Genomic DNA, 11709 nt, shown 5'->3' with positions numbered 1-11709 from the left:
AGATAGATTATGGAGAAAAAAATACAAACAGACATTTGGAGTTAAAACCAAATAAGTACATTAGAAAGATACAAGAGTTTTGAAGATGGTTGGCTGTACCTTTTTGTGGCGTTTCAATTCGAGGTTCAGGAACCCGAGGTGTGGAAATCTTCTCAGGCTTTAATTCTGCTTCTTGAAATCAAAATTGAAAAAAGAGTTTGAATTCAATGTAAATGTCAAAAAGCAAGAGCCAAGAGTGTAATCATAATTTAAGGCACAAAAAAGAAGCCAGATTGCAGCATAAGCAGACACAATGGAGATGAAATGAGGAACAATCTGTGATGGAGTATGATGGAATGTTGCGTTGAAAGTTTGGCATGAAAAAAGAGTGCGTCCAAACATTGCATCGAAGTGGTGAATGGTGAAAACCCAAATGCAGAGAATATTTGCTGATATTTCTCAGATTTCTGGACAAATAACGCAATTTGTAAGATCAGGAAAATAGAGAAATAACAAACAAATTCCTCTGTGACACTGGAGTTCAGATGTTCCTGGTTGTACCTTTCAAAACGCTTTGTTTCTTTTCTTCTGCTGTTGTTGTGACCAAAAGACTTGGATCCTCTCTTTTCTTCTTCAGAACTGGTTCCTTTTTCTTTTTACCTTCAACGTGAATTTCCAGATCTTTCTTCTGTTCAGTGGGTCTGGCTTTGGCCTCGACATCTGCTACTGACTCTTTCGGTGTTTCTTCAGTTTTAATGGAGGTGGTGGTTATCGCCTGTTTAGTCATTTGGGATTTTGTCTCAACTTCTTGTTCTCTCTCCTTTATTTTTTCAATCTTTGTTGTAATTTTCTGCTGATCAATCTCGACAGCTATTTGAGTTTTTGGTTTGTCTGGCTCCTTTAACTCTGCTAATTTGGCTTTCTCTGTTTCTTTTTCTTGTCCTTTCTCCTTTATCTTTTCAAAACGTTCAAGTTTTGTGACCATTTTCTGTTCACCCTCTATTTCCACACTTTTAATAATTTGAACTTCCTTTGGTTGTATTTCTATTCTTTCTGGTTCTCTTTTAGGTTCATCTGCAATTAAATGTTCATCTTCTTTGGGAGCTTTCTCCATTTTAATTACTTTAACAGAAGTATCGACTTCAGTTTTTTCTTCAGTTTGAATTTGACGAAGTGGCTTCTTGTCTGTCAAATCTTCAAAATGTGAAGGAATTTCAACAACTTTTGGTTGAATTTCTACTTTGATTTCCTCTTCTATTTTCATTCCCCACTCTGCTTTTGACTCTTCCTTTTGTTGTTTGATTACTTTTGCCACTTTCTTTTTAGTTTGGATGGTTTTCGTTTCTCCATCTTCCTTAACTTTGACCTGTCTAGATTCTACCGTTAGTTGTGAAATCTGTTCTGTTATACTTAATTTCTCCTCTGGTTCGGGTGATTCAACCTCATAACCTACTTCAGAAACGGCTTGTGTTTTAACCTGAATCTCCTCAGCTTGTTTTGGAGCTTTAGCACTGATTTTAACCTTTGTAGTTTTGGGTTTCGCAACTGAAGTTTTATCCTCGACTTTGACCTGTTCTTGTTTCTTTTTGCTGTCAATTTCAATGGTCATTTCTGCCTCCTTTTTGGTACTAATGTTTATTTCTTGCGTTTCTTTTTGAACTGGCTTCTTTTTAATGGGGGCACCAGTGTCTTTGCGCTCATCTGAGATTTGTTGCACTGGCATCTCAATCGTTTTCACAAAAGACTGCTTTTCTTCAACGACCTGTGCAACTTTTGAACTTTCTTGAACTTCAGTAAATCCATCTGATGCTAACTTCTTTTTAACAACTTGTGTTTCTTTCTTTGAGTCAGTAACAGATACCTTGCCTCTCAGCTCTGACCTTTTCTCCTTTTCTGAGGAGGTAAAAACGTCCACCTCGGACGACAGGACCGTTGTTTTAGCTAAAAGGGCGACCTCATCCTCGTACAGCATTTTGGCCTGTTCCTTCACTACATCTTCGTGCTCCCTCACTTCTTCCGTGGATGACATGTTGTCTGTAACGTAATAGACATCTTGAACCTTCTGGGGGCCTTTCATTTGCCCGATCTTGACGAGGCTTGTAGCTTTGTGTTTTTAAGAGAAAGGCGTCATGTGGCGGCGCCAAGAGGTGACATAAAGACAGACAGTGGTGTTAGAAGACACACATTCATTAAAATAGGTCATAATCTAAATGCAGTGTTTATCACAAAAGGAAGCCCTTATTATTTCAATGGAGCTGTACCTTTTTGTTCTTCTGGAGACCTCTTCACACTGTCTAATTCTTTTAGTATTTACCAAGAAAGAGTTTGAAAAAAAGAGAATCAAGAAAGTTAGCAAAAAAAGACAAAGCATTAATGAGAAGAGGTTAGAATAGGTATGCAAAAGAAGGCAACAGTTCAGTAATTCAGGGTTTATCCTCACAACTCATTGCATTTCAGTTGGATCTTATTTAAACTAGTTTGGCCACTTATTTGATAATTCACAAATGACCACTATTAATCAAATGAAACATGATAGTATATAATACGTTTAAAGATTTGATCTAAAATGCATGTTGCCAAAATTGCATCTCTGGTACCTTTACGAGCGAGATCCTCCTTAGGTTTAGTTTCAGGTGTTTTTTCAACTGGTTTTGGTTTCTCAATCGTCACAGGCCTTTTCTTCTCAGGCTCCTCCATCTTTTTCTGAGGGACTTTTGCAGGAGGAACCTTTTCTTCCACTGCTCTTGTCTTTCCAGGCACTGCAGGTGTTGGAGGTTCTTTTGGTAACCTTTCCATTACTTTTTCTTCAACTTCTGCTTTGCGTTCATCGTGTGTGGGTTCAGCCTTTTGATCAGGGAATGCCTCAGGCTCCACTACTTTAGGAGGAACTTTCTTGGGCTCTTGAGGTTTAGGTTTGGGCGCTTTAGGAATTTAACACAAACATATGCACAAGACATGACTCTCAAGAAAAGTGCTAAAACGCACCAAAGATTGTACAAAAAAAATCTCCCTTTGGCAGAGCAAAATGCCCTTATGTTATTTGAGTGACAACGCAGATGTACAGAAGAAAATACATGGTTTTACAGGAAAAGACGCCCTGTTACCTTTCTCCTTCTTTGTGGGTTCTTCCTTTGGAGGTTCAACAACTGGTTCTGCTTTCTTGACTTTTGGAGGTTCAACGACAGGTTCCTCCACGGGGACTTGAAAGAGGATGTATATTTATTACTGGAGTCATATTTAAGAGCATTGCTTAAGAGACAGACACTCTGTCGAGGGCAAGAATGCAAAACAACATCAAATGCACCCCGTCACCGAGATTACAGTTAATGTGTTAGCAAATAACTCTAAAACTGATTAAAATGGGTATTTAGGAGATTATGAGGATGAAGTCAAGCGGTCTCCAGCAAGATACCTTTAGTGGGCACTGGCTTCTTCTGAGGAGGACTTTCTAGCTCTTTGTCCACCTTTTGTGGCACAGGTGGAGGTGGAGGAGGAGCCACCACCTCCTTTTGTGCTGGTGCTTGAGGCACTTAAAAACAACAGGCCTATGTCAGACACAGTGCTGAACAGCACTAACAGTATATTTCACACCATTACATCATTGAAGAGGTTAGTAGAGACATTTGATCAAGTTGAAGTTTAATTCAAGAATAGGTATGTAAGGGAGTGTTTAATGGTAAAACTCCAAAGCTGCTCAATACCTTTCCTTGGAGGTTCCTGTTTAGGTTCTGGTTTGGGCTCTGGGGCTTTCACCTCAGGCTTCTTCACCTCAGGCTTCTTCACCTCAGGGGTCTTCACCTCAGGCTTCTTCACCTCAGGGGTCTTCACCTCAGGGGTCTTCACCTCAGGCTTCTTCACCTCTGGCTCTGGTTTACGCACTTCAACCTTTGGCTTTTCTTGCTCCTTTGGCTTGGTTTTGGGAGGCTCCGGCTCCACCTTCTTTTTCTTCTCTTCAGGCTGGACTTCAACTTCTTCAATTACTTAAAATAAAAGTAGTATTTATTAAGAAACAAGAAGAAAGAAGCATGTCAGCACTTCTAAGATTCGCTCCAACATTTGAAGCTGAGAAAGACATACAGACATAAACAGATAGACATTGAAACAGTTACAACAGGAACAGTTGTACCTTTGGTTGGTGGAGTCACTGCTTTTTTCACAGGTTTAGCTTCTGGCTCAGGTTCCACTTTAGCTGCTGCTTTGGCCTTTGGAGCAGGTTCTGGTTTAGGCTCAGGTACAACCTTTCGTTCAGGTTCAGGCTTGGCTTTAGGCTTGGGCTCTGGCTCAGGTTTAGCAGCAGGGGCCACCTTTTTGGCTTCATCTTCAAGTAACCAACAGAGATCAGCTAGTATTAGCATTGGCGTAAGAGCAGGTAAGAGGGATTAAGAAGCTATTGCAAGAATTTTCTCAAGACATAGAAAAGAATGTTAGTTTAATGACTTAAGAGTTAAGACAAACAGGATATGGTTGCTTTTAGACATCTGAATTGCTTTAAAAGTTATAATTAGTTGTGTAAAAGCATTTGAGCTTCTTACTACTACTGCAGTACAATGTGAGAAGCCTAGATGAAATTTTAGAGAGAGGGCCATACATTCCCAAACATATGGTGCAGCTCTCGTGTAGTAATCAGACTAATAAGCATAGCACAGGCAATGCATCTCAAATAAGTGCACCAGCTATGGCAAAAAAATTAATAGTGCCTTGTTATCATTGGAACTAGACTGCCATTACAGCACAGGAGACAGAAAAAGGCCAAAGGCACAGACACAAGAGGTTAGGAGTTAAGAAGCTGGGATTAACTGCTGTAGTAGGAGCGTCATGGCAGCAGGTAGGAAACAGCAATACCTTTGTGTGGCACTTCAGGCTTGTCTTTGGGAGGAGGAGCAGGTTTCTTAACTTCTTCTGGTTCTTTTATAAGATACATTGACATGCATTAGAACACAGGACAGGACAGATACATGTGAAGATGATTTGACACAACATGCAAATATGTAGTATGTTTATTATTCTAAAATGTAGGAGTTTATTTAAAGGGTTCTACCTTTGACAGCAGGAACCTCTTTTTTCTCTGGAAGGGAAACTACTGGCACTTTTTCTTCCACTGGCTTTTTGGGTGTGACTATATGTACAATACATGGATTAAACATTTATGAAGACATTTTGAATCACAACACATAAGCCAAGGTACAACATGTGAGTTATGCTGTACCTTTAGGAGGTGATGGCTCTTTGACAGCTGCCTTGGGCTTTTCTTCTACTTTCACATCTTTAAAAGACACTGACTATGTTACTATACAAGACATGGACATGTTCAAGAAAGCATTTGCAAAAGCACAGTGGCTTAGCAAAAAACATCAAGATGGAAAAAGATAGTATGAAGTGCAGCCAGACGGCATTATCAAGAGAGGTTACAAAGCAGCTGATTTTAGTACGAGAGGATGAATGATTAAGATGGGTTTAAAGACAGAGCAATAAGCGGCATAAGCACTGGCGCAGTTTTGCTCAGCGAGTACCTTTAGTAGGGATTCGCTCCCTGGTTTCCATTTTGGTAGTTTCAACGGTTTCCTCAATGGCAACCCTGGAAGCTGAGAGAGAAACAGACAAACATAACATGTTGTAATCTTAAAAATCGGACCAAGAGAACACCTGGGATAAGACCTTAACAAGAGGGTTAAAACAATTACAAACAAGAGGAAGTCCTATGAAGAAGTTTTAACTAAATCTATTCTAATGCTCGTATACCTTGAGCTTCAATAACTTGTTGTGTTACAGACTCTTCTTTCCAGCTTTCAACAGCAACTGAAGACGTGACAAACACAACACAAGAGACAAAACACAACACAAGTGAGGCAAAAACGTCGTGTCCTGTACCAGTCAAATCACAAAATCACGCTTGCCATCTCACTTACAGCTTCAGAAATGGAAGAAATAGCTGCAAATGTTTTGTTATTGTGGCTTATTCAAATCCCCAAAAATGAGAGGGCAAACTTGCAAATGATAGTGAGCGCAAATGAAGAAGATGACAACAAGACAACAATGAAGATGAGGTTAAATGATCCAAGATGAAGAACCCAAAAGATTGTGTTGTTCAGTGAACACACATGAAGATGAAAATGGAAGATGTTAGTGATGCTTTGACCCCATATGCGGTTACTCTTTTAGATGGATTTAAGAGTATGACAATTGTGACGATAATGAAGATGGGATTTTAGTAGGAAGTGCGTTTTTTTAATTTTTTTAAAAATATGGCATTGGCAAAGTTTACCTCTCTGCTCCACTTTCTCCTCATAGTGATAAGAATACTCTTCTGACTCTTGCACTAAAGAAAGTTTGATTCAAATTATAAACAGATTCAAGTCAAATGAATTGTATTAGTAAGTTCTTGATGAATTACTACTTTTGTAAACCTCTTTGTAAGTACCTCTTTGTTTCCTTTCCTCTTCATATTGATAGAATTCAGTAGATTCTTAAAAGACAATACAAACCTTTGGTCATTACCGGTTCACCGTATAATCACTGCACTTGAAAATTAGTCTTGTTTGGGTTTTAGTGATTGAAGACGGTAAAAGAGTTATTCTTGTTTTAGTTTCTTTGTTGGATACACACTGCTCAGTCTTACCTTGGATTGCAACAGAAGAAGGCACTTCAGGCCTCTGAACTGATGAGTCTGGGATATCTACAGAATATGAAATACAGGTATGTTTCATTTTCCCAATTTTGGCCAAGAACTATTGACAGTAATTTGTGTTTTTTTTGGGGGGGGTTTCTTGGTAAAGAAAAAAGTTAAAAAGTGCGTCAAGAAAAAGAACTTACCGAGTGGAACCATTGCTAATTCAATCTCTGTAAAAAGGGAAAGAATGAAGATGTTGTTACAAAACTCAAAAGCGACGGAATTGAACAGAAGAAGAAGCAGAAAAGTAGCATCTGACTAGGAACTGTACCTTTGCCAGACAAATAAAGTTCAGCTGTGCTCTTAGCCTCTCCTCTGGGCTCCAACCTCACAATCACTGAGTATACGCCTACATGGGATTTAGTAATGAAGACACTCAATTTAGAAACGATTCTACTAAAAAAAACTCAAAAAATCTGCCGGGCTTTTTCAGGGGCCGTTGGCGCTCTACACACCTTCGTCTTCCAGGGTCACGTTTCGGATGACCATAAAATGTCTTCGGCCGTCGCTGCGGAAGCTGTATTTCTGGCATTCTTTCAGCTCCCACGTGTCTTTGTACCACGAAACGATTGCGTTGTCGAAGGAGACCTCGCACTCGAAAGTGGCCGACTGGCGCTCGTTCACCTCAACGTTGTGGATACGTTTGGTGAAATGAATTTGTTCGGCTAAAACAGATACACAGGTGTGAGTGCTCATACTGGGGGCACAGCGGGAGGTGAAGGATACAACGGAAGTGCAATGGTAATGGCACATCACAATGGTTAAGACAGCCCAGTCTCCAAGCTCAGTAAAAAATGGGTATATATTGGATTTCAGCTAACACGCAGAATTATATACTTGTTAATTGAACCTAAATTTGGATTAGGACTGTTTTGATGTAATTCAAATACAGTACATGGCATGGCAGTACAGGGCAGCGTGACCATGGATCGATTTAAATGTCTGGATAAGGTATTGCCAGCGGAGTTGGACTAGTTGCCAGTTCGTTGGTATTGCAGCGAAAAAAACTCTACAGTCAAGAAAGCACTTTCCCCAAAGAGCGCAATGTAAAAGAAAACTGCTGGTGTTCAGCTGACACGGGCTTAAAGCTTTTACAAAGGTCAGATTGAATGTCAATTTTTGTCTAGTTTTAACTTTTTCTCAGTTAAAACATTTAATTTTCATTTTTGTTGCTGTTGTTGCCTTCTCTTCAACTTTGGCTCACTCTGATTGGTCAGAACAGGGGGCGAAGAGCACTACTGCGCATGCTCGGTGGCTGTGACGTACTAAGCCACTAAAGGCTAAACTGGCTGATTGGCCATTGACTTGAACCAGGGCTTGAGCACAGCATGTTGAGAAATTACTGCTACGGCAACATCAGCTAACATCTCCTCATTAGGTATATTCCTCATTAGGCATGTTCCAATGAGATGCCAGGAGATCTACACAAAATGCCTAGTTTTTGTCATTATCTTTTAATATGTTAAGTTTATTGTTTTATGTAATTCTTTGATGCAATCGTTGCACTATTCAACAACGACAAATATCTTTTTTTTGTCATATCACACAAGCTTGTGTGTAGTACTCTTTTATCCTCTCAATATTTGAACTGCAATCATATTTTCGATATTTTTCTGAGACTGGGCCTTGTTAGAAATGGAAACCCACAAAGGCCGTTATTGCTGTTGAGAATGTAGGATTGCAATGGTTTGATGTAGAAAGGTGACAGATGAGATGATGAGTTTGATGTTTGAAAGACTTCATCCAACAACACAGTTAGGACAGAAGTATAGAACTCCCCAAAGCGGTCAAAAAAGAGTGAAATCCACATCTTGAGCGTTAGTCGTAATTGTTTGAGAAGTCGGAAGAGGTTAGTGAAAGAGGCGTGTTTGGTTTTCCGGCGGTATTCTGGGTACCAACCTTCCACCCAGAGCTCTGCGGAGGACTCGAGGTGTTGAAAGCGGCAGGAGTAGCGGCCCTGGTCCTCGGGCTTGAGGTCAGAGATGAGGAGCTTCTGAACCTTGTGCTCCACCTCAGACCTGTACCTGCCCTTCAGCTCTAACTGCTGGCCATTCTTATACCACTGCGCCTGAACGTTAGGGATGGACAACTGACAAGACAGAGAGCACGACTGGCCTTTCTTACCAGAGGTGTCCTGCAGGTGCTTCTCCACTTCCGCCTCTGCAAGACAAGGAGGGAAAACGGGTTTGTAGAGAGGTGGTAAGTGCTCTTTTTTCCCCATAAAGACACAAGGGATTGCATTTGTAACTGGTTTGGTCTGTAAGATAAAGCCCCTAATCTTGCATCTTATTCAAAATACCCACACGTTTTCAAGGGAATGTACCATTTTTTTCGTTTAATATCTAAATTTAGTATTAAGATTATTGTGAGAAAAAAACATCACGATTTAATGATTATTCAGGATTACTGGAATTTTCTTTCATTCCCGTGGTCTAACATGTTACTGATCCTCAAGTTTGTGACCTGTTTTACAAAATGTAACTTTCTGAAAGACAAAATAAAGTAAAATGTGACAAAAACGTCCGGTAAAAAAAAACGTTTTTTACATTTAGGTCTATTTTTTGGGCTATATATTGAACAACAAATACTTAATTTTGCTTGTAAAATTGTGACGATTATTATTTTTTGGTTCTTATGATTATATTGTCACCTGAATAATCACAATTATCGATTTTTCTTGTAACCTCAGTGAAATTTGCTCTAAGGGTCAAAATGAGGGTCACTGTTCATCTAACTTGAAAGTGTATCTTTGCAGTATACCTTTATTGTTTTATTCCATGCCATTAACACACCATAAGATGAAGTTTTTTTTCATAATTTGACAAATTAATAGTAATGTCTGTACTGACCGGAAACGGTGAGCTTGGCGCTGGAGATGTGCGGCCCACACACCACGCGGTAGTTGCCCTGGTCGCCCATCTGGCACTTCTTGATCTTGAGCAGGTGGCGGTCGCCGACGATGCTGATGTCGTACTTGTCGTTGGTGTCCAGCTTCTGCGTGCCCTTGTACCAGGACAGTGTGATCTCGGGGTAGTTGATCTTGATCTCGCATTCAAATACAGCCTCTTTGTTTGTGAATGTAAACTGGTCCGAGATGTCCCTCTCCACTGTCACAGGCTGGAAATAGAATGACCACATGTTTTACATAACCTTTTTTATTTATTATGTTCTTGGGTAAATATGCTTGTTTTTTATAGACCCTTTAAAATGTATATTTATCAATTCCAGATTGGAGGCAAATGCGAAGTGAAACATAATGAACATTCACTAGGATAACTGTATATATATCACAGAATATCAACAATTTTATGAAAATGAGATGATTTTGACAAATAAAGACCTATACCTACCATATACCTATACACCTATCATATACCTGAGTGATCAGATTCAGGTTTAATTGTATTTTGCATTATTTGTTTATTTAATAGGAGATTACGACAGAAATGTCACATTTTTTAAAGCAAAATCTAGATTTTTAAGTTTTATTGAACAAATACTTTCAGAAATAGTTGTTAATTTTACCTATAATCAATGTAAATGTTTTAGTCTAGAAAAAGGTATTTTTTTCAATCCTTTGTAAGAGAAAAGCAAACTGAATGACAATTCTACCCTGGAAATGTGTAACTATTGCCACATTTTTGTTCTAAAAACATTAGCATTCGGGTCTGAGGTCAGTTAATAATTGAAAACTTAATTTTGCCTCATGTAATTTTGAACATTCTGATGACATAACATTTGAAACGGTCTATTTCATTGTTTGATTGATCCTGACTGTTTTCTGTTGGTCATAATCTTTTGCCAAACCCTCTGAGGTCATATCTGCCGTGATATTAGTCAATACAGAAGTAATTTGAATTTCAACAAAAATAAATATCAGATTTTTTTTTTCAAGATTATTAGCCAGGTCATATTTTTACAATTTTACTAAAATGTATGTACAGTATCAGTTGAAATTGCACAAAACTGTATTGAACTGTAAACACAAAAACATTTAATTTGTTTTTATATTATTATTTTATTTTAAGTTTTTTAGCAGCTTTCTGAAAAGTTTGCTATAATAGAAGAAACTTTGTATTCTGCTTTTACATACTTTGAAAAATACATCTAAAGAAAAGAATAGTTCTATACCTCAGTTTTCTCCATCCTCTTTTGCAGGTCAGCCACCAGTTGCGCCATGTCCTCGTCCGACTCTCTGGTTCCACGTTCTATTTCCTGTGGATAAACACAATTATTAGTATATTATTCAAATTATAGATACATTAAAAATCTATTTTCTACATCTGTTTCTTACTGGTTTTGCACTTTCATCTCCCTTCTCCTTCTTGAGCTGCTCGATGGCCTGGAGCAGCCCTCTGAAGTCTGTGATGCCGTACATCCTGGCATATTTCTCATATTCTTTGGGATCCACATTTCTCAGCAGTTCAACAATGTCAATGTTCTTCTCCTCCGGTGGACTCTTCTGTTTGGACGGCGTCCTGAGGAAAAAGGCAAAACAAAGTAGTTAATGGAACTTAATGGAAGATTCAGGTTGACTTCAAAAACGGCAGACAAATAGGAACATTCATGATGATGACATAATTTAATGTTTTCATGTGAGAAAATGTAAATACGGGAAATGGTTCTGAAGATGACTGGTTGGGATTACCATCATATTGTGTGAACCTATTGTTTGTTTTAACAAATTCCATACAAAAGTGTACAGTTACAGTTTATTGCATGTATCATGGTATATTGTACTTTAAAAATGTACAAAATAAATAAAAAACAAAGAGATTGGATACAGTTGTTGTCATGTTATATACAAAATAATGTAGGCTGGCAATATATTATTTGAGTGAACAATATATTACTGATAAATGTATGTTGTTTATGTTATGTTGGTGTTAAAATCTCAATAACACAGTTTGGAATAAAATAGCCTCACATTATTCTGTAAACATTTTCTCATGAAGGGGTAAAATTATGCAAAATCTACTTTAATGAGCTTTTAAAACAGAACTATGTAAAGTTTTCACCTTACTAAACATCTTTTTAAGTCTCTGTGATGGTTAAACATGTAT

General features: G+C 38.4%; 1 protein-coding gene across 1 annotated transcript in view; it reads right to left on the bottom strand.

Moving 5' to 3' along the window:
• The window catches only part of ttn.2 (titin, tandem duplicate 2), a 185352-nt gene that overhangs the window by 125557 nt on the left and 48086 nt on the right, over positions 1–11709 (bottom strand). Inside the window, exons 43-63 of the mRNA XM_072444281.1 lie at positions 10941–11124; positions 10778–10861; positions 9496–9763; positions 8546–8806; positions 7102–7311; positions 6918–6995; positions 6790–6816; positions 6596–6652; positions 6398–6442; positions 6242–6295; positions 5719–5775; positions 5490–5561; positions 5186–5242; positions 5018–5095; positions 4822–4884; positions 4106–4297; positions 3681–3959; positions 3392–3508; positions 3084–3179; positions 2577–2900; positions 100–171 (exon numbers count right to left, since the gene is read on the bottom strand). Of these exons, the coding sequence (XP_072300382.1) occupies positions 100–171; positions 2577–2900; positions 3084–3179; positions 3392–3508; positions 3681–3959; positions 4106–4297; positions 4822–4884; positions 5018–5095; positions 5186–5242; positions 5490–5561; positions 5719–5775; positions 6242–6295; positions 6398–6442; positions 6596–6652; positions 6790–6816; positions 6918–6995; positions 7102–7311; positions 8546–8806; positions 9496–9763; positions 10778–10861; positions 10941–11124 (2675 nt within the window). The remainder of the gene's footprint in view (positions 1–99; positions 172–2576; positions 2901–3083; positions 3180–3391; positions 3509–3680; positions 3960–4105; positions 4298–4821; positions 4885–5017; positions 5096–5185; positions 5243–5489; positions 5562–5718; positions 5776–6241; positions 6296–6397; positions 6443–6595; positions 6653–6789; positions 6817–6917; positions 6996–7101; positions 7312–8545; positions 8807–9495; positions 9764–10777; positions 10862–10940; positions 11125–11709) is intronic.

This window comes from Eucyclogobius newberryi, unplaced genomic scaffold (genome assembly GCF_026437365.1).
Source record: "Eucyclogobius newberryi isolate DKJ021-1_F unplaced genomic scaffold, fEucNew1.0.hap1 SCAF_14, whole genome shotgun sequence".
NCBI classification, from domain to species: Eukaryota; Metazoa; Chordata; class Actinopteri; order Gobiiformes; family Gobiidae; genus Eucyclogobius; species Eucyclogobius newberryi.
Note: the sequence above shows the minus strand (reverse complement) of the source record. Positions and strands in the feature narration are given on the sequence as shown.